A 26,852-nucleotide genomic window follows, 5' to 3' on the forward strand; every position below is an offset into this window, starting at 1 on the left:
TGCTGCAATGGATCGTAATGTGTGTAATGTTTTACCTCATTGACAACGCCCTGATATCTGGCAATAGATCGAAATGAGTGTAATATTTTACCTCATTGACAACGCCCTAGTATGTAGTGCAATAGATCGTAATGAATGTAATGTTTTACGTCATTGACAACGCCCTAGTATGTAGTGCAATAGATCGTAATGAGTGTAATGTTTTACCTCATTGACAACGCCCTTTTGTCTGCTCCAATGGATCGTAATGAGTGTAATGTTTTAGCTCATTGACAACGCCCTAGTATGTAGTGCAATAAATCGTAATGAGTGTAATGTTTCACCTCATTGACAACGCCCTGATGTCTGGCAATAGATCAAAATGTGTCAAATAGTTCACCTCATTGACAACGCTCTGTTGTCTGCTGCAATAGATCGTAATGAGTGTAATGTTTTATGTCATTGACAACCTCCTGATGTCTGCTGCAATAAATCGTAATGAATGTAATGTTTTACCTCATTGACAACGCCCTGATGTCTGCTGCAATGGATCGTAATGAGTGTAATGTTTTACCTCATTGACAACGCCCTGATGTCTGCTGCAATGAATCGTAATGAGTGTAATGTTTTACCTCATTGACAACGCTCTGATGTCTGCTGCAATATATCGTAATGAGTGTAATGTTTTACCTCATTGACAACGCCCTGATGTCTGGCAATTGATCGAAATGAGTCTAATATTTCATCTCATTGACAACGCTCTGATGTCTGATGCAATAGATCGTAATGAGTGTAATGTTTTACGTCATTGACAACGCCCTGATGTCTGGTGCAATAGATCGTAATGAGTGTAATGTTTTACCTCATTGACAACCCCCTGATCTCTAGTGCAATAGATCGTAATGAGTGTAATGTTTTAAATCATTGACAACGCCCTGATGTCTGGCAATAGATCGAAATGAGTGTAATATTTCACTTCATTGACAACGCTCTGATGTCTGGTGCAATATATCGTAATGAGTGTAATGTTTTATGTCATTGACAACCTCCTGATGTCTGCAGCAATAGATCGTAACGAGTGTAATGTTTTATGTCATTGACAACCTCCTGATGTCTGCTGCAATGGATCGTAATGTGTGTAATGTTTTACCTCATTGACAACGCCCTGATATCTGGCAATAGATCGAAATGAGTGTAATATTTTACCTCATTGACAACGCACTAGTATGTAGTGCAATAGATCGTAATGAATGTAATGTTTTACGTCATTGACAACGCCCTAGTATGTAGTGCAATAGATCGTAATGAGTGTAATGATTTACCTCAATGACAACGCCCTTATGTCTGCTCCAATGGATCGTAATGAGTGTAATGTTTTAGCTCATTGACAACGCCCTAGTATGTAGTGCAATAGATCGTAATGAGTGTAATGTTTCACCTCATTGACAACGCCCTGATGTCTGGCAAAAGATCAAAATGAGTCAAATATTTCACCTCATTGACAACGCTCCGATGTCTGCTGCAATAGATCGTAATGAGTGTAATGTTTTATGTCATTGACAACCTCCTGATGTCTGCTGCAATAAATCGTAATGAATGTAATGTTTTACCTCATTGACAACGCCCTGATGTCTGCTGCAATGGATCGTAATGAGTGTAATGTTTTACCTCATTGACAACGCCCTGATGTCTGCTGCAATGAATCGTAATGAGTGTAATGTTTTACCTCATTGACAACGCTCTGATGTCTGGTGCAATAGATCGTAATGAGTGTAATGTTTTACCTCATTGACAACGCCCTGATGTCTGGCAATAGATCGAAATGAGTCTAATATTTCATCTCATTGACAACGCTCTGATGTCTGATGCAATAGATCGTAATGAGTGTAATGTTTTACGTCATTGACAACGCCCTGATGTCTTGTGCAATAGATCGTAATGAGTGTAATGTTTTACCTCATTGACAACGCCCTGATGTCAGCTGCAATGGATCGTAATGAGTGTAATGTTTTACCTCATTGACAACGCCCTGATGTCTGGCAATAGATCGAAATGAGTCTAATATTTCACCTCATTGACAACGCTCTGATGTCTGATGCAATAGATCGTAATGAGTGTAATGTTTTACCTCATTGACAACGCCCTGATGTCTGGTGCAATAGATCGTAATGAGTGTAATGTTTAACCTCATTGACAACCCCCTGATGTCTGCAGCAATGGATCGTAATGAGTGTAATGTTTTACCTCATTGACAACGGCCTGATGTCTGGTGCAATAGATCGTAATGAGTGTAATGTTTTACCTCATTGACAACGGCCTGATGTCTGCTGCAATGGACGTAATGAGTGTAATGTTTTACCTCATTGACAACGCCCTGATGTCTGCTGCAATAGATCGTAATGAATGTAATGTTTTACCTCATTGACAACGCCCTGATGTCTGCCGCAATGGATCGTAATGAGTGTAATGTTTTACCTCATTGACAACGCCTTGATGTCTGCTGCAATGGATCGTAATGAGTGTAATGGTTTACCTCATTGACAACGCCCTGATGTCTGCTGCAATGGATCGCAATGAGTGTAATGTTTTACCTCATTGACAACGCCCTAGTATGTAGTGCAATAGATCGTAATGAGTGTAATGTTTTACGTCATTAACAACGCCCTGATGTCTACTGCAATGGATCGCAATGAGTGTAATGTTTTACCTCATTGACAACGCCCCGATGTCTGGTGCAATAACTGGTAATGAATGTCATGTTTTACTTCATTGATAACCGCCGTCCGAGCGTGTGCTGATGTCATTAATGGTTGGGCTACGGACGAAGAGACTACTTACACCGACCAACGTTGCACAACACGCTGCAGCCGACATGATTGTGGATGTGGAAATTGACTCAAGAATTATAAATAAACACACTGACAGGGGCTTAATTTAGGTTGATGCAAAAAATGTGTTTTATTTTAACGCTAACTCATTATTATGTTAAACTCATCTGACTTGTATGATATATAACAAAAAAAAGCATATGACCTGTGTACAGATAGGAAAAACATTAGCCATTATAAATGGCCTATTTCCATTACTAGCTACGTGGCCACAAATACCAGAGTTTAGAAAACACTAACATATCGGTTAAAATTCATTATCTGTACACAAATCATATGCTTTTTTTGTTCTGATCATTAATTTGGAACGTGTTAAACATGTTTATGCATTAAAAATAAAATTTTAATTTTGAACGATTAACGGCATATCAAAAGTGATACTCGTCAAAACAAATAAATTAATGCAGATGAAGTAAGCATGAAATAGTGGGGGGTTTTAAACATCCGAAAACACTCGCTTGCATTGAACGATATTAAAATATTAATTCGGTTATCATGGCCTGTACAGTTTTAATTAAATGAACGTTTGTGTATGCGAATTATGAATTGAAAATTGAAAATTATCAACATGATGCTAAAATACAATGGATATTTTAACATTCGAGCCTTGTTTTAATGTTGTTCTTTTTTGTGAATGTATGAGATATGAGATTAAAACGAATTGTTTCTTGAATGATGGCCTCGATTGTGTCCGTATAGCAAATAACAAGTAAAATGCGATGATAGTCACCGCAAACAATATGAACATCTAACTATTTAAAAGTTAAATAATAAAACCGCAGATGGCATATAAACTTCTTACGGGGCAGGGGTCGGGATGGATTTGAGATAGATGGGGACAAAGAGAGGGTCGGTTTTATAAATGATGTACATCATGAATGGAAGAGGTAGTTTCAACGTAAGTGGGGCTGGTAGGGATAACATGAGGGTATTAAGAAGAAATACTGAGAGAGTTTTAGTATACGTTATGTTTTGTCTAAGTGTTATATGTCCTTGCTCTCGCGATCGATCTGTCAACCAGCAGATGGCCTCTGCGAACTCTGGCGGGGCTTCTCGTGCTTGGCGTCTTGGTTTAATGTTGGGGCGGTCATTTGAAGGTTAGGGTGAGGGGGGGGGGGGGGTTAATAGGCGCGGGTTCCTATGTTCACTCGTTTAACGGGGTCAGTTTTATCAGCACATTCCTGTTAGGAAATAGCGAATGAGGTGTGTATTAGCGATAACCCCCCACCCCCAATATAAAGGCTTATAACTGTTTAATCATATGCTTGTTTTTGTTTTGATCATTTAGGCCAAACGAGTTAAAACAAAATAAGGCATTAAGTCAGTACGTTTCTTTTGTGCGTCCATCAAGTATCCATTATTGTGCACCTATAAAAATACAATAAATTAATATAGTAAATAGCGCTACTCTCGCATATAAGACAACAATCAGGAACACAGTGATCTCCCTTACCACTCGGCTACCGTATATTTTCTTTTGATAAGATGTTTCAATCAATTAGGGTGCCTTTCCCCTCCAGCGGAAGCGATTGGGTGTGTCCCCTAGGTGGAGAAGAGGTCTTCCTCCAAGCGCTCCTCAAAAACCTCCCAGCGCTCTTGCTCGCCGCTAGAAAAATACACACTTAAAGTGTTGATTCAGCAGTTGTGGGCCATAGGCGGTGGATGGCGGGGGTGGCGACAACGGCGTTGAAGGTGATGACTCCGGGATAGTCGTCCTCAAGGTCGGAAACAGCCTTTGGGAAACCGATATTGTTGTAGATATCCATTGCTTTGCCATCTTTAGGAGGTTGAGTACACTTGAAATGTTTAGACATTGGACGATGCCCCAAGAGCTGAATTTTTAGAGTGCTTATAATAAATAAAAGGTAATTCGTTTTGTAAAAGAACTACACGCACATTTTCAGGCGTTTTTGCGTTGTTATATGGTTTTTGCTTCAGAACATCTTAATAGGTTTAGGTATCTTACAACTTATGAAACAAAACAAAGATGCTCCTTGGGCAGATCCAGTATTTGGCGTTAGGGGTGGAGTTGCTAAGGAGAGTAACCTATTGATATGCGCTCCTCCCCTTTAACCGATATTATATATAATTATGTGTCTTTAGTGTTGGAAGTGTTTGAGGTACTCCCTAAAATATTTAAACAGTTTGTAGTCCTAAATTATGCATTTCGCGTGTTTTGTATCCCTAGATTCCCTCGATATTGAAAATAAAAAGTTAACATGGACGATTTTAGGGGGAAGGGTGGGGGCACAGGATACGTTCCCCGGACCCGGTATTGATGTGGATAAATAAGTGTTTTCACCATATTTTTCCAAACTGCCAAAATGACTGTATAATAGCTCAAAACAGTAAATACAATATAATTCAACACCATATCTATAACTAGAACAAATACAAGACATAAATTATATATGTTGACAGTGTTATGTTTCTGTTGTTTAGTTCGTTTTTTTTTTCTTTCTCAATTGTCATAATTTTTTTCTGGAAATAAAACAGGTTTGTTATTGTTGTTGGTGTTGTTGTTATTGTTGTTTGATTTCTTTGTTCATCAAATTGTGCTGGGAAAACGTCCTCACCCATGCCCGCCGTCAGTGAAAGACAGATTAAAAAGATGGAAAAAAGCATTTATTAAACTGAAATTATTATAATCATACTGGAATACGAGTTGGAAATAGGAATTAAAAACTGAGTAAAATGAAATGTCAGATTTGTCGAAAAAAAGCTTGAAAACCAAAAGAACGAAAGTCCACCGCCCCTTCTTAAAGAAATTGCTTAAGACCCAGAAAAGATGACCCACCCAACCATCGTGTTTTATAACCCACCCAGCTGTAGACTAACATACCCTCCAAATCCAGTTCACTGAACTGACTGGAACCCGATAATTTCCCCTCCCCATTAGCTAAACAAGTCTGTGTTTATGTAACTGCCCATCCGACCTGACCCCTATTTAAACTAATAACATTCCCCCATTACCTAAACAAAAAATGCTTTTCCTCCCCAACCCCAGAAAAAAAACCCGGAAGCCGAAACCTCGAGGCCCCGAGTCAAACAGCTAATTCGCAGCGGCCGTCTGCTGACTGACAGATCGGCGACCCCGACCACGTGACCAAGGGCCTAGAGTGTTCGTCAGAAAGAAAGAAATAAAAAATATACCCCCCCCCCCCAGTTATCCCTACCAGCCAATTTACATTAAAACTACCCTTACTACTAGACGCGTACATATCAAACCCCAAGACTGCCTCCCCATCAGCTAATATATTGAAACTTCCCCATTTCCAATAGTCACCCCCTTTCTCCCCATTCTATGCCAAGAACCAAAATACCAGGAAAAGAAGTAAAGTACAGACCCCCCCCCCCTTCTAAAAAAGACCTTTCATTAACAACTTTAAAGTAACTGACCCCTTCTTTTGTTCCCCCTCAAATTTACCCCGCCCTCTGCCTTGTTTAAAGTTAATATGACATTTATTTTACTCAAGTTTCAAATTACATTCGGTTTAAAATATTAACTTTTGATTTTTGGTGTTATCTTTTTTAATTTATTAAATTAGCGTTTAAGATGTTTACGATATTTTTTATATCTTTCACATTCAGCGGGGCTGGGTGGGCGTGGACTCTAGGCGTAGAAAAGCTCGTCCTCCATGCGCTCCTCCCAAGCCTCCCAGCTCTCTTCCTCTCCGCTCGAGGAGTACACACTTACGGTTTTTAATGAGGAGCTGGATGCGGAGGCGGTGGCGGAGGTAACGACTGCGGCGTTGGAGGTGGGGGCTTTAGGACAGTCGTCCTCATGGTCGGGAACAGCTCCTGGGACTCCGTTGTTCTTTTCTTTTGCACCTTTTTGGCGTCGATGAACACGAGAAATCTTCAGACCTTGGACGTTGTTTTCCGCCAAATCATGCTTCTTTTTCAAGCGTTCCTCTCTTTCCCTTTTTAACTCTGCTCGTCGCTCTAGAACGGCCTGCCTGAAAATGTAAAACGTTAACAAGAACTGTCAGACTTTTGGCTGGAGTGTGTTCCTTAGTTCTGATTCGGGGATTGTATAATGAATACTTAGTTTCATAAAAGAAATACAAGTTGACGAATTATTTTATTCATGTACAATACATTACGTCAAGGAACTCATTTCGTTTCTGCCGGTAAATTTTAGATAGAACAAAACGTTTTCAGACAATATAGGAATTGCTACGTTCACAAATACATGTAGAAATCTTACTTTCTCTCGTCGTATTTCTGGAGCTTCTCGACCCGCTCTTGGATTATATCCGCACGTTTTTTTTGTCAGCCGAGTTGACCTCGGTGTCGGAGTGGCCATCTGCTGGCCCTCGACTGAGCTGTAAGAAAACGAGGACAAATACGTCAACTTTACACGGCGTGGACAATGTTAGTCCGCAAAAAGTGATGTCTGCCTCATGTGGTTCTAAGATCGAACATTTCCAATGATCCTACCTCGTAACCGCTCAAAACAGACACCTGGGACCATATTTATGAAGCTACTTCGTGAAAATGTTCAACTTTTCTCTATTTTTTTAAAAATACCACATTTTTTTTCTATTACTTGTCTAAATTTGAAAAAGATATCTAAAAAAATTAAGGAAAATCTGCATGTTTAAAAAAGGTGGGCGTTAAATTCTGAGAAAGCCTAAAATCAATCTGGCGCTGGCTGGAATTTTCTGTGACATATTTGGTGCTGAAATGGTTTACAATACGGTTTAGGATTTTTGTAAATTCTCTTCCAGAACTAAGATGGCTACCAAGGCCAATCGTGTATTCATTGCAAGAGTGATAGCTGTAGTTTATATTTGATTGCAAATGCCTATATTTATTTTGTGAGTTATTTTTCAAGTCACCTTGTCTAGTCATTTCCATGGCATGAGATATGACAATGTATTTTAATAGAGAATTATTTTTAACCAAGTTTTCCTAAGGAAAAGTGGAAAACCTAATATATTTGGATATGCCACTGGGCCGGCAAGTGGCTGTGACCATTGGCGCTTGTGTCCAGGCTTTAACTTTGCCATGCATAGGGTATTTTGAAAAAATAATCAAAAAGGTTTAATAAACTGGAAAACTGTGGTTTTGAGTTCTCTCATTTATTAATTAGTTTAAAGAAATTCATTTGCTTGATCTCAAATATCATTTGTTTGATCTCAAAACTAATATTTGTATAGAATTATCTATTAGTGTTATCATTCTTTCACTGGATGTTATCCTTGTACTGTTTACAATATCATTGTTTAGTTAATAAGTGAATAAAATGTGAGCAAAAGTGGGTTAAATTACTATATATATTTGTTCGCTCTTCGCTCGTTCTTCTTTTTTGCTAAATGCAAAACAAATATTTTTATTAATATTTCGCTCGCTCGTCCCATTATTTTAAAAAAAAAAATCCGATGAACAAGTTATCAATTTGGTGTGGCAAGGTTTCTTCAGCACGAAAGGTAACCATTTTAGGCCTTCGACTTGACTTGCGCGATTTTCCCCCCGTAATACCATAAGGCTGTTGGTGTTAGGGAACTTGATGCACGTAACAAAATCAAACTTGTAACCAAACAATATGTGTCCCCTGTACACAAAATGAGTATATGCTAAACATACGCATATCTTAACAATGACAACACACAAAATCGTTACTGTTAAAACATTAGTATAAGGTACTGTATGCTCTCAATTGGTGTTTTATTTGGAAAAAAAATGCTTATGCAAAATATTCTGTCAGATAGTTTACCGATTAGTAGGAGTTAAGACTTATCGCACGAAAAAAAATACTTAGCTGATAAAACGCGAGAAATGTCAATATAGACATTAAGCTGCCAATTGAAGGTAATGATTTTCTTAAAGCTTAAGCAAAACGTCACAAAATAAGACATGTTTACGCTCTGAGGGAGGGGACATAAGTGAGTAACGGACTTTTATACTACGTTACCCTTAGTAGTTACTTTTAAGTTTTATCTGTACTATTTCTTCCATATATAATGATCGTTTATGAGATAAAAGTTGGTGAATCATCGTTCTTAAGTTCTATGAAGGTTTTCCAATAATTCAAACCGCGCGAATTGGTGTAAATTACGTTACTGTTAAAACGTAACATGAGAAGAAATGAGAAGATATTTGTTCAGTAATATAAGCCATTCATAGCTTCACAAGGTGTGTTACAACAATGGCGCCCCTTTAAATCCTAGAAAAGGACTATTACAAATTACATATGGCTTCACTGTCTATACTTGGTCACCTTCCTGAAGGAATCGAATGCTTTTCTGCTGAATTGTAAACCAAAATATACACAGGTGAACAAATTGGGATAATTATGACACATTCAGCCAAAAAGAACCTAGATTAACAAGGTTTCTCTCTAGACTCGTATAACAGTATCAACATGAGTTGTAGAACACCTCTTGAAAATGCATGATCAACGGATGTACGTGAAGTTAGCGGCCTAGCGGCGTGAAGTTAGCGGACTAGCGGCCTAGCGGCCTAACGGCATGAAGTAAGCGGCCTAGCGGCGTGATGTTGGCGGCCTAGCGGCCTCGCGGCCTAATTTTTTTCTCTATTTCCAAGCAATTGTTAATGCGTTTTTTTTTTTTTTTAAAACAATGATAAATCAAAGTATTTTATTCATACAGTTACATAGCGGCCTTAAATTGTTTTCTATTCAGAACATTTTTCTATACGTTTTAATTTAAAACAATTATAATTAACTGTTTTATGCACAAGTTATCACTCTGAAGCGTTTTAAACTTTTTTTCAAAAAAGTCGATCAATCACTTCAGCGGCCTAGCGGCGTGAAATTAGCGGCCTGGCGGCCTAGCGGCTTAGCGGCCTAAAATTGAACCTATTTCAAAAACGTCGATAAAGCAGTCAGCTAATTCAAAGCATTAAACATGCCTGTTCTTCCAAAACAATGATATTCATGTATCTACTGTTTTTATGCACAAATTATCACTCTGAAGCGGCCTAGCGGCGTGAAGTTAGCGGCCTAGCGGCCTAGCAGCCTGTCGGCCTAAAATGCTATCCTACTTCAAAGCATATATACATGCATTTTCTTCTAAAGGGTTCCAGCGAAAAAACACATTTTTACTCTATTTTGTTTAACTGAGGTGGGAGAAAAAGCATCTACCATAGCCGCTCGTGTAAGATAGGTTCATCTCAACCCTTGCGCAGAGTGTTTGCGGAAACTCGGTAAACCTCGTTTCCGCAAACACTCTACGCTCGGTCTAGGATGAACCTATCTTACACTCTCGCCCATGGAAAATACTTTTAATTTCATACCTGTTAATTTTCCGTTTGAAATATTGCGTGATTTAAAAATAAGATATGGACACCGGACAAAAAGTTCGTACATGTATTACACATTTTGTTTTTTGTTTCCGTATTTAATAGAAGGCTGTAGTGCGCAAGCGCCAATGTACTTCCGCAATACCACGCAAAAGATTAAGGACAACGTCATTTTCATCAAATTAAATGCCTTTGTTCAGAGAGTTATTGTTATTTTTCGCTTAAATCATCTTTAAAGGTATGAAATAAAAGAAATAACACGTTCGTTGATATGTGGGTCATATGTCATACGGACTTGATGATTCAAATTAGTGATTGCTTTTAACGCAAAAAAACACACTTATGTAAACGTCCTATTTACATATCTAGTATGCAACTAAACAAACTGACTGGGGATCCTATGTAAATGAACGCATACTATTTGATATTGCAATATAAAATAACCAATAAAAGTACTTATTCCCAAAAGGTTCTTTTGTTTCTGAAAAACATACCCTTCGTTTTTGAATGCGCATGTTGCAACGCACAAAAGCATTGGATACTAATACTTCCCTTCGTTAGACCAGACGAATACTTCCCTTCGTTAGACCAGACGAATACTTCCCTTCGTTAGACCAGACGAATGCTGCCCTTCGTTAGACCAGACGAATACTACCCTTCGTTAGGCCAGACGAATACTTTCCTTCGTTAGACCAGACGAATACTACCCTTCGTTAGGCCAGACGAATACTTCCCTTCGTTAGACCAGACGAATACTGCCCTTCGTTAGACCAGATGAATACTCCCCTTCGTTAGACCAGACGAATACTTCCCTTGGTTAGACCAGACGAATATTTCCCTTCGTTAGACCAGACGAATACTTCCCTTCGTTAGACCAGACGAATACTTCCCTTCGCTAGACCAGACGAATACTTCCCTTCGTTACGCCAGATGAATACTTCCCTTCGTTAGACCAAACGAATACTGTCCTTCGTTAGACCAGACGAATACATCCCTTCGTTAGACCAGACGAATGCTGCACTTCGTTAGACCAGACGAATACATCCCTTCGTTAGACCAGACGAATACTTCCCTTCGTTAGACCAGACGAATACTGCACTTCGTTAGACCAGACGAATACACCCCTTCGTTAGGCAAGACAAATACTTCCCTTCGTTAGACCAGACGAATACATCCCTTCGTTACGCCAGACGAATACTTCCCTTCGTTAGACCAGACGAATACTGCCCTTCGTTAGACCAGACGAATACTTCCCTTCGTTAGACCAGACGAATAATTCCCTTCGTTAGACCAGAGGAATACCTTCCTTCGTTAGACCAGACGAATACTTCCCTTCGTTAGACCAGACGAATACTTCCCTTCGTTAGACCAGACGAATACTTCCCTTCATTAGACCAGACGAATAATTCCCTTCTTTAGACCAGAGGAATACCTTCCTTCGTTAGACCAGACGAATACTTCCCTTCGTTAGACCAGACGAATACTTCCCTTCGTTAGACCAGACGAATACTTCCCTTCGTTAGACCAGACGAATACTTCCCTTCGTTAGACCAGACGTATACTTCCCTTCGTTAGACCAGACGGATACCTCCCTTCGTTAGACCAGACGAATACTTCCCTTCGTTAGACCAGACGAATACCTCCCTTCGTTAGACCAGACGAATACTTCCCTTCGTTAGACCAGACGAATACTTCCCTTCGTTAGTCCAGACGAATACTTCCCTTCCTTAGACCTGAAGAATACTTCCCTTCGTTAGACCAGACAAATACTTCCCTTCGTTAGACCAGACGAATACTTCCCTTTCCTTAGACCAGACGAATACTTCCCTTTCCTTAGACCAGACGAATACTTCCCTTCGTTAGACCAAACGAATACTTCCCTTTCCTTAGACCAGACGAATACTGCACTTCGTTAGACCAGACGAATACATCCCTTCGTTAGACCAGACGAATACTTCCCTTCGTTAGACCAGACGAATACATCCCTTCGTTACGCCAGACGAATACTTCCCTTCGTTAGACCAGACGAATACTTCCCTTCGTTAGACCAGACGAATACTTCCCTTCGTTAGACCAGACGAATACTTCCCTTCGTTAGACCAGACAAATACTTCCCTTCGTTAGACCAGACGAATACTTCCCTTCGTTAGACCAGACGAATACTTCCCTTCGTTAGACCAGACGAATACTTCCCTTCGTTAGACCAGACGTATACTTCCCTTCGTTAGACCAGACGGATACCTCCCTTCGTTAGACCAGACGAATACTTCCCTTCGTTAGACCAGACGAATACCTCCCTTCGTTAGACCAGACGAATACTTCCCTTCGTTAGACCAGACGAATACTTCCCTTCGTTAGTCCAGACGAATACTTCCCTTCCGTAGACCAGAAGAATACTTCCCTTCGTTAGACCAGACAAATACTTCCCTTCGTTAGACCAGACGAATACTTCCCTTTCCTTAGACCAGACGAATACTTCCCTTCGTTAAACCAGACGAATACTTCCCTTCGTTAAACCAGACGAATAATTCCCTTCGTTAGACCAAACGAATACTTCCCATTCTTTAGTCCAGACGAATACTGCCCTTCGTTAGACCAGACGAATACTGAACTGTTTTATATTTGAATATGGATTAAGCACAAGGTAGCTCAAAAGTTAGTAAACGATTTAACACTCAAAACGCTTTATTATGAGTATACCCATGTTGCGTTAAGCTTATTCAAAATGATTTTCTTCATAATTATTAAGAGGCCAACTTCCTTGTTTAAATAGCTTTACTACGGTTTCAATGACAGTCATAACATAGTTGTAAACGAATTACCATGTGCTATATTACGGTTTCAATGACAGTCATAACATATTTGAAAACGAATTTCAACCATTAAATCGTGTAAATTTATGTCCTTGTTTTTGTTTAAATTTCGGGTGGATTTAATTCAGTAACGGATTATTTTGTGTTTTAAACATTGAGTTCTATTTTGTGTTTAACTGGGAAACAATGTTAGTTTAAGACATTAAAATAAAAAAAAAACTTATATAAAGTAATATAAAGTAATAACTTCGTTAAGTTCGTAAATGAAAAGTACCTGCATGTTCAAGTCACTAATGTTACAAATATAATAAAAACATACATCTTATATCAGAAACATTATTAGAATCGTATATTTTTGGAACAAATGGCATTGATATTGGTATTATAGTATTTTAACAATTTGGTTTGTTTTGTTAAAAGGGTGACATTACAGCAAAAGGTTCGCTTGCCACTGTTAATAATGTTGTAAATTGGTTTGATTAACTATTTATGAGGTAAAATTAAATTGTTTTATAATTAGTTCTCTCACTAATTCTCATGTATAATTTTATAGATGAGCACGTCTCTGAGTAGATTAGACCAGAATGATTTGTTGAATTTCCCTTGGATGGTTTTGATAAAGCAAGGCACTGAACAGCCTAAACATAAGCACGTGGAATGTGTGTGGCTTAAGAAAGCTTTCTGGTGACAAACTTCTTTTAAACGTGAATGGGATTTTAAAATGATTTTTAAAATACACTTGACGACTGTACATGTATTAAGTATTTAAGATCGAAATCTTTAAGCGCTTTACGCACTTGGGGAGATGCATCTGTTTACATAAAAAGTGATAAACTGATCATAAGTATACGGATTGTATTGTGTTGTATATAACGAGTGCTGTGTATAGGTCTTTGCGTGATATAACAGTATGCATTCATCCTGGTACTTGTTGACATTTGATATTCATGTAATATTGGGAAAATGATAAAGTAACCAAAGTGATGCATTTGAGACTGAATGGATATGGATATTCAACTGAACTATATCTATGATATAAACAAACGAATGTCGATTGACTGCAAAATGATTCAAAATGCCAATATAAAAAGTGTATGCAAACGTTCAATGTCACTTTGAACCAACAAAAGTACTCGAAGGAACATTCAAGATGCTAGCAAGTTCACGAAATTGTTTTGACTAGGTAGACTAAATAATTCTGATGTTATGTTATTACGACGAAGGAAACAATTATGTAACACCGTTTACTGCTTTATATTTCAGAATGCTCTCACTTTAGTCTCCCTAGTGGATTTATCTCAACAGCACCACGTTTCAAGTCTGCTCACTAGGTATGCAGTAGTGGGTTTGAATCCTCAAACAGCCACACAGGTATGTTAATGTGCACCTTTAACCTATCTTGTACCCGAGGTTAACCTAGGGTGGGCTTAAAACAATACTGAGTTTTCAAATGTTTTAATGAAACGAGAGTAAGATCAATATAATATATAGGCCAAGGTCATGATGATAGACCAATGCTCCTGATTAAAACTGGTCAATACCCATTGTCATGATGAGCAAATATTCATATACAATTGGACCAATGCTCCAAGTATAGTGGGTAATGCACCAGTCAATTGTAACCACGGCCCCCCAGGTCCGGGGCATAGCCGGGACTTTGACTCTCGGTCCAGCCAACCCCGGGTAAAATCACCGCCTTGCGGGGACGAACTGATGGTTAAACCCCGGCCAAATGCCCTCGCACCCCAGAGACTCTATATAAGGCCCAATCTCCGCTATATTTGGCGCTATGACAAAACCACCGCGGTCACCCGGCCATGCGGGGGCACCTGGAAAGTAAAAACACGGCCCTTTTCCCCGGCTATCCCCGGTATACCCCCGGACCTGGGGGGCCGGGGTTACAATTGACTGGTGCATAACATGAACATGAGAGAGCAATGCTCCTTAAAGAAGGGGACCAATGCCCAATGTTATAATGAGAGACAAATGCTCCTAATAAAAGAGGACCAATGCCCAATGTCATGATGCGAAATCAGTGTTCCTGATAAAAGTGTACCAACCTAATGTCATGATGTGAGAGAAATGCTCCTAATAAAAGAGGACCACTGCCCAATGTCATGATGCGAAATCAGTGCTCCTGATAGAAGTGTACCAACCTAATGTCATGATGTAAGAGAAATGCTCCTAATAAAAGTGGACCAATGCCCAATGTCATGATGCGAAATCAGTGCTCCTGATAGAAGTGTACCAACCTAATGTCATGATGTGAGAGAAATGCTCCTAATAAAAGAGGACCAATGCCCAATGTCATGATGCGAAATCAGTGCTCCTGATAGAAGTGTACCAACCTAATGTCATGATGTAAGAGAAATGCTCCTAATAAAAGTGGACCAATTCCCGATGCAATGAACAAATGCCAATGCACCCAATGCAAATGTTTTAAATCCCAATGGAATCATGATAGTACAAAGCTCCTTTAAAACGTTGATCAATGCCCAATTTAAAAAATTGAAACCGGTACCCCTTATACAAATGGATTCATGCCAAACGTCACGATGATAGAACGATGGTCTAAATACTATTTGATCATTGCACAATGCCATGATCAGAAACCAATGCACTTATATAAGTGTGCTAATGCCCGATCAAATGATGATTGAAAATGATATTGATAAATATTGATTAATGCCCTATGTTATGATCAAAGACCAATGCCTATAACAAAGATGGACCAATGCCCAGTGTAATGATGATCGACCGATGCACAAAAAATAAATATCCTAAAATAGAGGACAATGCCCAATGTCATAACAAGACACAAATGTTTCTGATAAAGGTAAACAATTGTCCAATACCAATGCCCTTAGAAGAGGTGTACCAATGCCCAATGTCATGATGTCATAAATGCTCATCAAAAGTGGACCAATATTCAATGTTATGATGAGAGATTAATGCTCTTTATAAATTGGTACCAAAGCCCAAAATCATGATCAGAGACCAACGTTAATAGTAAAACAATACCTTATGTATGATATAAGGCCGATGCTCTTTATACAAATGGATCATTCCCAATGTCATAATGATAGACAAGTGTTCGCATTACAATGAGACAAATGCCCAATGTCATGATCAGAGACCAATGCTCCAAATAAAAGTGGACCTATAACTTTTGCCACGATGAGAGACCAATGCCCCTGATGAAAGTGGTCCAAAGCCGTATTGACAAGATGAGAAAACATTTGTGCAATTTGTATTGCCGTCCAATTTGCAGACCTTATTGGATACTATTGAAAGCCTTGCTCATGTGTCAATCAGACAATCAACCTTTACATTATTTAAAATACATTCAGGCCACAGCAAATTGATATTTCGTTCCGCGGATTTACCGCTCCTATTTTTTTGAAAATGTAAAAAAAATATTTTTATTTTTTTTGTGCGCCCGCACCTCCTATTTGATCGCAAAGCAGATTTTTTCAGGTAATAATTTATTAAAAGGCTAAAAATAATCAAGTATAATTTTTCTACGCTAGTTTTCATGTTTTTGTAAAGGGAAGTTACCGATGCGTAGTGTTTTTATACTGTATATCGATCGGTTAAGCATGGGTTTCAATAAAGTCAATCAAAATGGCCACTTCCGGTATAAACAATGTGGCTCGAAGTTTGGGCATTAAATCTTATTTTTGACAATAAATATGTTTTGAGCATGCTTGAAGTCATTGTTGATCGTCTCATACACTAAAGGATCATTATTTAAAGCAATCATTATGCAATAAAGCATGTGTATCTGAGATTGGTAGCGATTATATTGCGTAATTAGTGACTCGTTTTGAATGGAAATCAGAATGATCAACTTAGTACTATTTTATTCAAGTCATAATACAAGGGACCAACATTTAACCTCGTTACGACGATGATGAAGATGTCACAGGTCAACTTAACTGGAACATGAGTCATTGTTTGGTCCAAATTAATGTATCAAGCTCATTTTTGATCAAATTCTGACAAAGCAATAGTTTTTAACAAATATATTTTCACAAATAGCGATATAAACACTGGTCTGGATATACCTCAACATAAGTAAGCCTAAGTTTATCACCTTATATTTTGTTTTTATTTGCAACATAATCCGGGATTGTAATGCACTTGTCAGTTGTAACCACTGCCCCGCCCACCCTCGCCCTTGTTCCAGGGGTATACCGGGGACAGCAGAGGCAATGGGCTGTGTTTTTACCTTTCAGGTGGCCCCGCAGTGCCTAGTGAATGTGGTTTTGTCTTCATATTGAAAACAGTCGGGAATGGGCCTCACATAGGTATTCGGGGTTGCGGGGCCATTTGGCAGGGATTTTACCAGCAGTGTGTCCTTGCAGGTTGGGTATTTTACCCGGGTTTCGAGAGAACGGAAGTCAAAGTCCCCGCTATTCGGGACTTAGGGGGGGATATACAATTGGCTGGTGCATAAAAACATCTAAATAACCAAAAAAAGTACTCTGAAAAATACCCTTGTTCTTTTTGTTTTAATAAGCACATGTCATTGCATTTCCTGTGATAATAAAAACAAAATTTAGTCTATGTTATATGGAGTCTGATGTTTGATGATGCCAGTGTGTAAGTGATCATTTTCTACAAATCCAAAATCAATCCTAAGTTATGTCTAAATACAGTTGCATATTATGTTAAACTGATTCAGGTAGATTTATATAAGTCGTTTCAAACTTTTTACTAAAAGCATCGTCATATTAAAGTACGTTTTAATTATATAAGAAATTAGATTTATCCATATAATGTTTGTACTAAACACGGATGAATAAATAGTATGTATTCCGACATTTTCCCAATGTCCATTAGAGGTTCAGTTCAAGATGGCATTAAAATGGGTTTAAGGGCAATTATTTTGAACAATCTTTCTTATTTATATTGAATATAAGGAAACATATATTATTCGCTCTTCGCTCGCTTTGGTTTTTATGAAAACTGACAAAAAAAAAATCTTTTTTTTTTTCGCTCGCTCCAATTTTTTTTTTGGCAAAAATCCGAGGAACTAAACATTAATTTGGTGTGGCCTCAGCAAATAGTCCACGGTCAACGTTATTAACGTTGGTTTTATCTTGGTTTTCTTTTTTCTAAGGCCCACTGTTTGGTTGTCAGCCACATTGTCCCTTTTTACTGTTATTTCCTCTCTTTTGGTCAATATTAAACCACCATAGCCAAATTATTACTTCTTGAAGTCATTATGGAACGAATTTATGTTTAACATCTGAATAGTTTCTAACTACTTAAGAAAACTGATATTGACCTAAAGTGTGATTTCTTCCGTGCAGTTGTAAATGCTAACAATGTACAGTTTACAGTTGAGGGAATTAAATGTTATGTTATAATAGAAGAATACTGTCAACTTGGTCACACAAATTAAGTGTAATCGGATGTAGAGCTCGTCCCCATCGATTGTTGCATCCGAAAAAGAGTTCGTTCCGAATAACTAGCCATGCGCACACTCACAAACACGAACACGCAAACGCACACGAACACACACACACACACACGCACGCATACACACACACGCATATATACAAACACACGCACGCACGCACGCACGCACGCACGCACGCACGCACACACACACACACACACTGATCCCACGATAATTGCATAGATAACGATATTGAGCTGTAAATGTATGAACAGTGAATAGTCATTGAGAAAAAGATACAATATAAATATTCCATTTGGTACTTTTAAGTAGGAAAATCATTTAGCGTTAACGCAACCAGCCGGCGTATTATATTTTTCCGAGTAGACGGAACAACTTTTCTGGAAAAAATATTCAAAATGTGTTATATTTCAATCCATAATCAAATTGGTGTTCAATTAGCCAATTTACTTGTGTTTCTATGCAAGAATTCAAAGCCTGACATTTTCATTTTTACAAACTAAATGCCGGGTAGTTCATCCAAGGTTATTATACCATTGATAGTTCATAATTATATGTAACAAAATGTGAAAAGAATGTTCACAACTATGAATTTTAACAATTGATTTATAATATTTTGAAGATATGAATCGACGGTCTCGGGATGTGTTTTCAAGTTATGAATATGTTTGTTTAAACGATCGAATAAAGTTGGGAGAAGATTGATTGATTTATTGATTGATTGATTGCTTGATTGATTGATTGATTGATTGATTGATTTCCTACTCTGCTCTGCATCAGTTTAAGGCCGCTGCTGCCAAAGCCTTGGTGTCGTATTCTTGTAAAATGTTTACATTGGCTTTTACCGAAAAACCATTCAAGATACAAAGGCTACCAGTGATAGTATTGATGAACGTAATCGTATAGAATGTTTTGATTGTGTGCAAAACATTTGTAAACATATGGAACGAATTAAAAATGTTTGCAACACTGCACGCCTTCATGAACATTATTATGATGATTAAACTTGTATTTCAAGCAGCTGTTGCTCTCGGGTAATCAGGCGCCATGACAGACTTGAAGATATTGCTTGCCTTCATTTGTGTTTTTGCCACCGCTTCTACACGTAGGACACGTTTATTTATTCATGTTTGCAATTTAAAGTAATATAATTGATTGTATGAACGATTACTAATAATAATGAAATCATAATAATAATAATAATAATAATAATAATAATAATAATAATTATTATTATTATTATTATTATTATTATTATTATTATTATTATTATAATAGTAATAAAAAATAAAAATAATAATAATAATAATAATAATAATAATAATAATAATAATAATAGTAATAATAATAACAATAATAATAAAAATAATAATAATAATAATAATAATAATAATAATAATAATAATAATAATAATAATATTAATAATAATAATAATAATAATAATAATAATAATATAGTGTAGTTATCATCAAGAAAGCACCATAACTTATCTTAATTATGTAAGACCAATGACTGATAGTTGGGTGTCGGTAGAAGTTTAACGGAAGTCAATTATAAGAATGGTGTGTGTTTATTTTAGAGAATAACTGCAAAAGTCTGCAGGTAGCTGCGAACGGAACTCTTCCAAGCGGGACATACACTGTCCAAAACAGCTTGTGTCAGTCGTTCCGTATATATTGCCTCTTTAAAGATGGATACGGCTACACATTTCTCTCAAACAACACAAACGTCACGGTCGACATGGAATCCCTCTACGATGACAATACACACATTTTGGTTCGCTTCACCAAGGCCAATAAGCAGTATGAGTCTACCTTAGCTCAAATTAACTCCTTCGCTTCGGTTCCCCTGTCCATACAATATAACAGCTACATTGGCTATAATAAGCCACAAAACGTTAATATGACGCCGTACATTTACGTCGGATTTATTCCCGCATCAAACACGTTCAAATATGCGAGGCAGGGATGGAAGACGAACGGACAGGAGCAGTTCTTTAACAATTGTGATGCCAATCCGAACAGCTACATAATGTTTATGTTCAACCATGAAAAAAGAGGATATACGGATTACGTCGGCGGCAAAAATTCGTTGCTGTACAAATGGTACGACAACGGAACAGAGGTCTTGGCGTTGGATTACGTTCCCGGCGAGTTTCTTACGAGGTACCACGAGATTCATCATGGGGGCTGTGGCGGCTATAGTCGTGGTAGTAACGTTCCGACAACTGCCAATGTTGGCATGAAATTTGGTGAGTAGTTCACATTTTCTTTACATTTATCACATGTCACGTATTTATGTTATGTCATTTGCAGATGATTTGGTAATAATGGGACATTCCCAGGAAGACTTGTAAAATAGTTTGTTAGATTCCTTTTATGAAAGCTTGTGTTAGAAGTTATATTTCAGATATTGCAAACTTTACTTACAATGCTTGCAGTTAAAAAACACTTGGTACTTTGTTCTATTATACCAGTATTTTTATATTGAACCAATCAACACTAGTTGAAAAAGGCTTAAAGGCACTAGAGTTTTACAAATATAAAAAACTGTTTGTTTTTTAAGAAATGTATTATTAATCAGTCCAAACAATGTTTGAAAACTTGATGCATAACAGACGAGTGTTGCGTTTTTATAATATCTTTAAATCATCGTTCGCATTATATTTGTATCTCGGTACTAGTCTCGATGAATTGTCTACGACTATCTATACTGAGACTTTCGTCTCACCAGATATAATAATTATAATGAAACTTGGCGTTAAGGTAAAATTAGAATTTATCATAATCATCGATATGGTTGTCGCATTAACTCCAACAATAATCTCTTCTTTCTCTTACATGAGATGTTTAGAGTCTAGCATATTAACATCATTAAAAATCGAGTATCTACATTTGATGTAAATCTGTATCAGTGTTGATATCTCGTCGGTAGGTAATTGAAGACGAATAAAGGAAAGTATTAAATTGTTATTAAATTCCTTGTCATCAAATGATTGATTTTCTATATTTATTGTGCCTGTAATCTATGCGAAGGAAAGTTTAACCATTACTTAATGCATAGTATACACTTTTACAATTAAAATCAAAGCGCTTAAAGCGTTGATGAAATGCCTTATGGATCGGAAAGTGTGTGAAGATTCCTCAGTTTGTCTTCGTTATTATTTCATCCCATATTCTTTAGCATGTTGCATATGTATATTTATAAACCATTCAAACAAATCGTTTTGTCTACGAGTAACATAGGTTGAAGGCAATAATAAAATGCACCAATACATACGGCGAATAAATAGTATGTTATTGATTCGATCCAGAAGAATTTTGCACGAGGATAATGTCAGCTGATTGACTCCAACTGACTTTAGATAAAACAATTTTTTTATCGAATTATGTCAACAAAGATGCGAATCATATTAGTTATAAGTTCAAATATTGGATATCAGAGGAAAATATCAGACAAAACATATCCTAACAGTTGGACGTAAACCATTAGATCAGATATATCTACAAATACTAAAGTCAATACAAAAGTACTATAAAGTTTCCATAACAAACTTCTCAAAGACATGACAAATACGTATATGTATCAAATGTACAAATAAATTATTGAGCAATTTCATGAAAATCAATACATTTATGGTCATTGGAATCGACGGTTACAGGAGCATATTTGCTGGAATGTTTAGTAATCTTTTGTCCAAAATGAATAGTAAAGTAAAAGAGATTAAATCAAGTTATTGCATAATCTTGTGGCAACAAATTTTAATTTATTTACTTGGAATTTGAAGGGTCGTCCTTAATGTGTTAACTACACAATGCACTAGAATATATGAACACTTTTTTGTTAAATGCCAATCTTTGACAAATCTTTGGAGTGCTATACATAAGGTTGTTAAAAGATGCGAACATAGGAAGCAATTAAGAATTTCAGATGCAATGTTGTTGTTGTCAATGTTGTTGTTGTTGTTGTTGTTGATGATGATGTTATTATTGTTGGATTTATTAAAGACCTCTCTATGAATATATGATCTATTATGTCAGTTTTATACAGCTTATAAAATAGGCATGTATATTTCCTTTTGCTTTGAAATATTTTCTATGATGAAAACGAAATATAAAGTATTACTATATAACAAGCTTGATATGTTTTATTCGGTAATGGTATTGCATAACTATGCTTCCGTTCGTTATATTTAAACTACAATTACGGCCCAAGCAAATGTTTCTCGTTCGCATACATAACTTGATCTATGTTTGGCAGTTCATGTATTTACATTTAGAAATGTGATTTAACCGCTTAGTGGTACTGTAATACCAAAAGCGTCCACCAACCAACAGTAGATCAGTGTCCGAGGATGCGGACATTGGCCACTCAGATTGAAACGAAAAGCTTAGTCAACTACTTAGACCAGCAATCACAATAAATGTTCACAATAAATACGATGTAGTATTTCGTTTTCAGTGACTTCGCATATGGAAACATCTTATCCATCTTCTTCAACAAATACCAAAACACCAATCACGTCGTGCCATTCTGATACACCAAACCGGTCAACCAAATCTACCCCCTCATCTCTTGAACCTAATGGTAAGAATTCTTACAACAAAAGACAATGGAAAATGTTCATTTGTACTCTTTTTTGTACTAAAAGTGTACGTTTGCATTTTCAAAATGTTTCCTATATGAAATAAGTTAAAATCCACACGACCTTATTCCTTAGCATATGCCTTTTTATAATGTTCGATGTATAAAGTATATGAGCAAAATATTGTTTTTCATATTGCAATATTGAGAAATGTAGCGATTAGTGTGAGGTTCAGTGCATTTAAACTTATTTAAAACCGCATTAAACTCGTATTTCAGTGAACTCTTGTTTAACTGACTGTTTCTGGGCAGTTATCGCATCATTTATGAATGAAGCTATTTTGAAGCGTGTTTTCACTTTTTTAGTGTGTTCGTTTGTCCCTCACGTTAAGTGTCGTTTTAACAAGCACATTGTTCCTCTGAACAAGGTACATACTTATTTGAATATTTGTCTTTTGAGCTTGTCCTTGTTATTTGCATTTGCTTATCGGGATCAAAATCCCCGTTTTGAAATGAGCACATGCTAAAATAATAAAACGGGTACAAACTGAGTATAGCGGAACCTTTTGGAGTTCATCTTTGGCAAGCGCACGTGTATTTAAAGACTTCATGATTATTTTTTTGTGTGTTTCTCTTCTTTCTCTTACATGAGATGTTTAGAGTCTAGCATATTAACATCATTAAAAATCAAGTATCTACATTTGATGTAAATCTGTATCAGTGTTGATATCTCGTCGGTAGGTAATTGAAGACGAACAAAGGAAAGTATTAAATTGTTATTAAATTCACTGTCATCAAATGATTGATTTTTTATATTTATTGTGCCTGTAATCTATGCGAAAGTGTAACCATTACTAAATGCATAGTATACACTTTTACAATTCAAATCAAAGCGCTTAAAGCGTTGATGGAATGCCTAATGGAACGAAAAGTGTGTGAAGATTCCTCAGTTTGTCTTCGTTATTATTTCATCCCATAATCTTGAGCATGTTGCATATTTATATTTATAAACCATTCAAACAAATCGTTTTGTCTACGAGTAACATAGGTTGAAGGCAATAATAAAATGCACCAATACATACGGCGAATAAATAGTATGTTATTGATTCGATCCAGAAGAATTTTGCACGAGGATAATGTCATTGTAAAAAGAGACCTTAAACATAAACTTAAATAACATGCCCAATGCATTTCATTGGATGCATTTGGTTAAGCGGCCATACCCTGGTAGTCAGTCATGTTTGAAGTGATGAGGAGATTTTACTTAAAATGCTAAATGAGTTTACCTTGGTAGTGCATTGTTTTTGAAACCAAAGTTCCAGATAAGTTTTCGTATGCAGTTGAATATTACTCCATAAGTTTGTGAATATTTGGGTATACTTCATATATTTCAAGTGACTGATACTCCTTAATTTTGATTTAATTGAGTATCAGCAGAAAACTCATCGAAATATGCGAAGGAATTCATAAGCATGCACATACTATATTTATGTTTTGTTAATTTATTTTACACTACCATGACTCTATTTACAAAACGTAGCAGGCAAAAAGCCTTTCAGTTTTGTTTTATATCTTTAAGGATCAGCGCCTGTTGCCGTTATAGCCGGATCTGTCAGTGGTGTGGTCATGGTTGTAATAGCAAGTATTGGACTACTGATCTTTTACAGGTAGATTCCCTTGGTTCCAAAATTTGTATTTCAATGTAAATTTAAAGCTTTCCAGAAATATAAAATTTAAGCATGTTTAAAGGATATCCCGTAGCAATTAAACTTGGAAATAGTGAAGTGATGTATCTCGAAAATAGAGATTAAAGGTAGATTTCCCTGTAAAGGTATGGAAGTCTTAACTAAGATATTCGAGCATTTTTATTTTAAAAACAACAACACTACTTGTAAAATGAATATTACAACATTTAGCTACAATTACGTTGATGCTTTGTCTGATTATTTAGTACAACATTTATTTTACGTCCCAACCAATGAATACTAGCATGCACATTTGTTGAACCTGATCATGACATGTTCATGGTCATAGATTACCGAGCATGCATATATTTTGAATTGGTTAAATTATTATTTGTGTACTACATAGGTTTCATCCTTAACAAAGGTATTATTGCAATAGTCGGAAGTTTTTACATTTCAACTAAATCCGATATACTTTCACTAAATTTCAAAGCTTCCATTTATCATCATGAGAATAAAACAAGTCAACATACTATAACGGATCTTCTTGTGTGTATGTGAATGAAACCGTATGTACTTCAACTGGTGTAAATAGGAAGTGGGTTTTGATGCATAACGTTTTATAATGTTAACTTACATGTAATTTATTTTGGCATAGTATTCATTTAAACTCTATGATAAACAAGACCGTATGTTACTTGGTTATGTAAAATTATATTTATTTTAAAATGATTTTAGAAAAAGGAAACTTCAGCAAGAAAATACCGACAAAGAAAGACACAGTATAATCCATTCAAACCAAGCCTATTACGTGAATGACACCGTTTCATCGTCTAGCAAAGGCAGTGGACGTGTAGAGCATAATGACCCTGTGGTAGACGAAATGGTGGACGGCGAATACAACAGATCGCGTCAGCACATTCCAGTTACCAACGAACCAACAGTTAACGCCTACGCTCACATAGGACTATCTACAGCCGTTGATTTAACTTATTCACACATTCCAAAATCTAAAGATGCGTTGTTTGACAACACTTACTCCCACATATCTAATGGCAATCCTGGTGAGACATTGGAAACCGAGGACACAAATACAACCTATAACCATTTGGAAGAGTTTTATTTTAGAAAAAATACAGACAAAAAAGAAGAATCATGTGACGACACATACAACCATACACAAATGGATCCTACCCATCCTAAGGCAGGAAAGGAAGATCGCGATGATACATATTCGCACATTAACCAGGCTGGATTAAAAGGACAGAAACCAAACCCAGATAAACAACGCGCTGAAGCGCAGAAACCAACAAAGTCAACTGCCAACTATACTCAGATGAATAAAGAAACAACAATCGCTGCAGAAGGAAAGAAACATCCTGGTGACGCTCAAAATGGCAAATGTTCTATGACATCTGCCGAAAGTTGATAACAAAGCCAAAGATCACACTTATTGTGTTCTGGAACCGAATGCTAACCAGCGTTCTAAAAAGGCTGTATACGACTACGCAGTAGTAGCAATGCCAGAGAAGGATCGTACAGATTTCAAGGTTGTGGACTCTCCGACAGATCTAACGCACGAGTAGTTTGTCATTGAGCCTACAAATGAGCTGTAACAAATAAATTATGAATGTTACGCAACGACAGTGCAATGCAAATGGATTTATCGCATGTGTAACAAGGAAATCGGAACGGTACTATATAGGGAGAACGGGAGATTGACATAAATAAGACGCGTGTTCACCTTAACATCATTAATTGTTTTTGACACTTGTCTATAAACTTTATCAGGTTAACAGCTTTGAAAGATGAAAAACTAAAACTAATATTAACATTATGTCTATATAGGAACCAAAATCTACACTTTTCATATGAGCACATTGTAGCGTTTACACATATATATTGATGTTAAGACAAAGTATGTCGATCAATCAACAAGTTCATGATTTATACTTTTAACCAGCTGTACTATTTATATTCACTGCCCTTTCTTTGATAATGCTACTCTTAATATTTACCAAATGTAAACAAACTATAAATACGTTTTAAATAAAGTCCCATAAACTTATACCTGTAGAATCACTGGCACATTATTTGGCTAAAAAGTAAGGCTAAATCTGTAAATATCCTAAACGAGGGTAACATGAAGTCATGAACACAACGCCCGTTGGTGTAGAAAGGCGTTGGTAATGCATCCGTGGATAA

At 36.9% G+C, this 26,852-nt stretch overlaps 1 protein-coding gene across 14 annotated transcripts; it reads left to right on the forward strand.

The window, feature by feature from the left end:
• The first annotated feature begins 10,021 nt into the window (after nucleotides 1-10,021).
• Nucleotides 10,022-26,715, forward strand: LOC128239469 (uncharacterized). Of its 14 annotated transcripts, none has more exons than XM_052956127.1 (8): nucleotides 12,928-13,027; nucleotides 14,213-14,320; nucleotides 17,188-17,316; nucleotides 19,399-19,482; nucleotides 19,958-20,629; nucleotides 22,840-22,965; nucleotides 24,542-24,629; nucleotides 25,386-26,715. In XM_052956127.1, the coding sequence occupies exons 4-8, from the start codon at nucleotides 19,425-19,427 to the stop codon at nucleotides 26,074-26,076; spliced, it is 1,635 nt and encodes a 544-aa protein (XP_052812087.1). In that variant the 5' UTR covers nucleotides 12,928-13,027; nucleotides 14,213-14,320; nucleotides 17,188-17,316; nucleotides 19,399-19,424; the 3' UTR covers nucleotides 26,077-26,715. The 14 variants fall into 14 exon arrangements, with proteins under 14 accessions (XP_052812083.1, XP_052812087.1, XP_052812086.1 ...); XM_052956117.1 differs by having other exon boundaries at nucleotides 13,000-13,137; XM_052956120.1 differs by having other exon boundaries at nucleotides 13,000-13,137; nucleotides 17,188-17,259; nucleotides 19,396-19,482.
• Nucleotides 26,716-26,852: the final 137 nt, after the last annotated feature.

This window comes from Mya arenaria, chromosome 6 (assembly GCF_026914265.1).
Source record: "Mya arenaria isolate MELC-2E11 chromosome 6, ASM2691426v1".
Lineage (NCBI taxonomy): Eukaryota > Metazoa > Mollusca > Bivalvia > Myida > Myidae > Mya > Mya arenaria.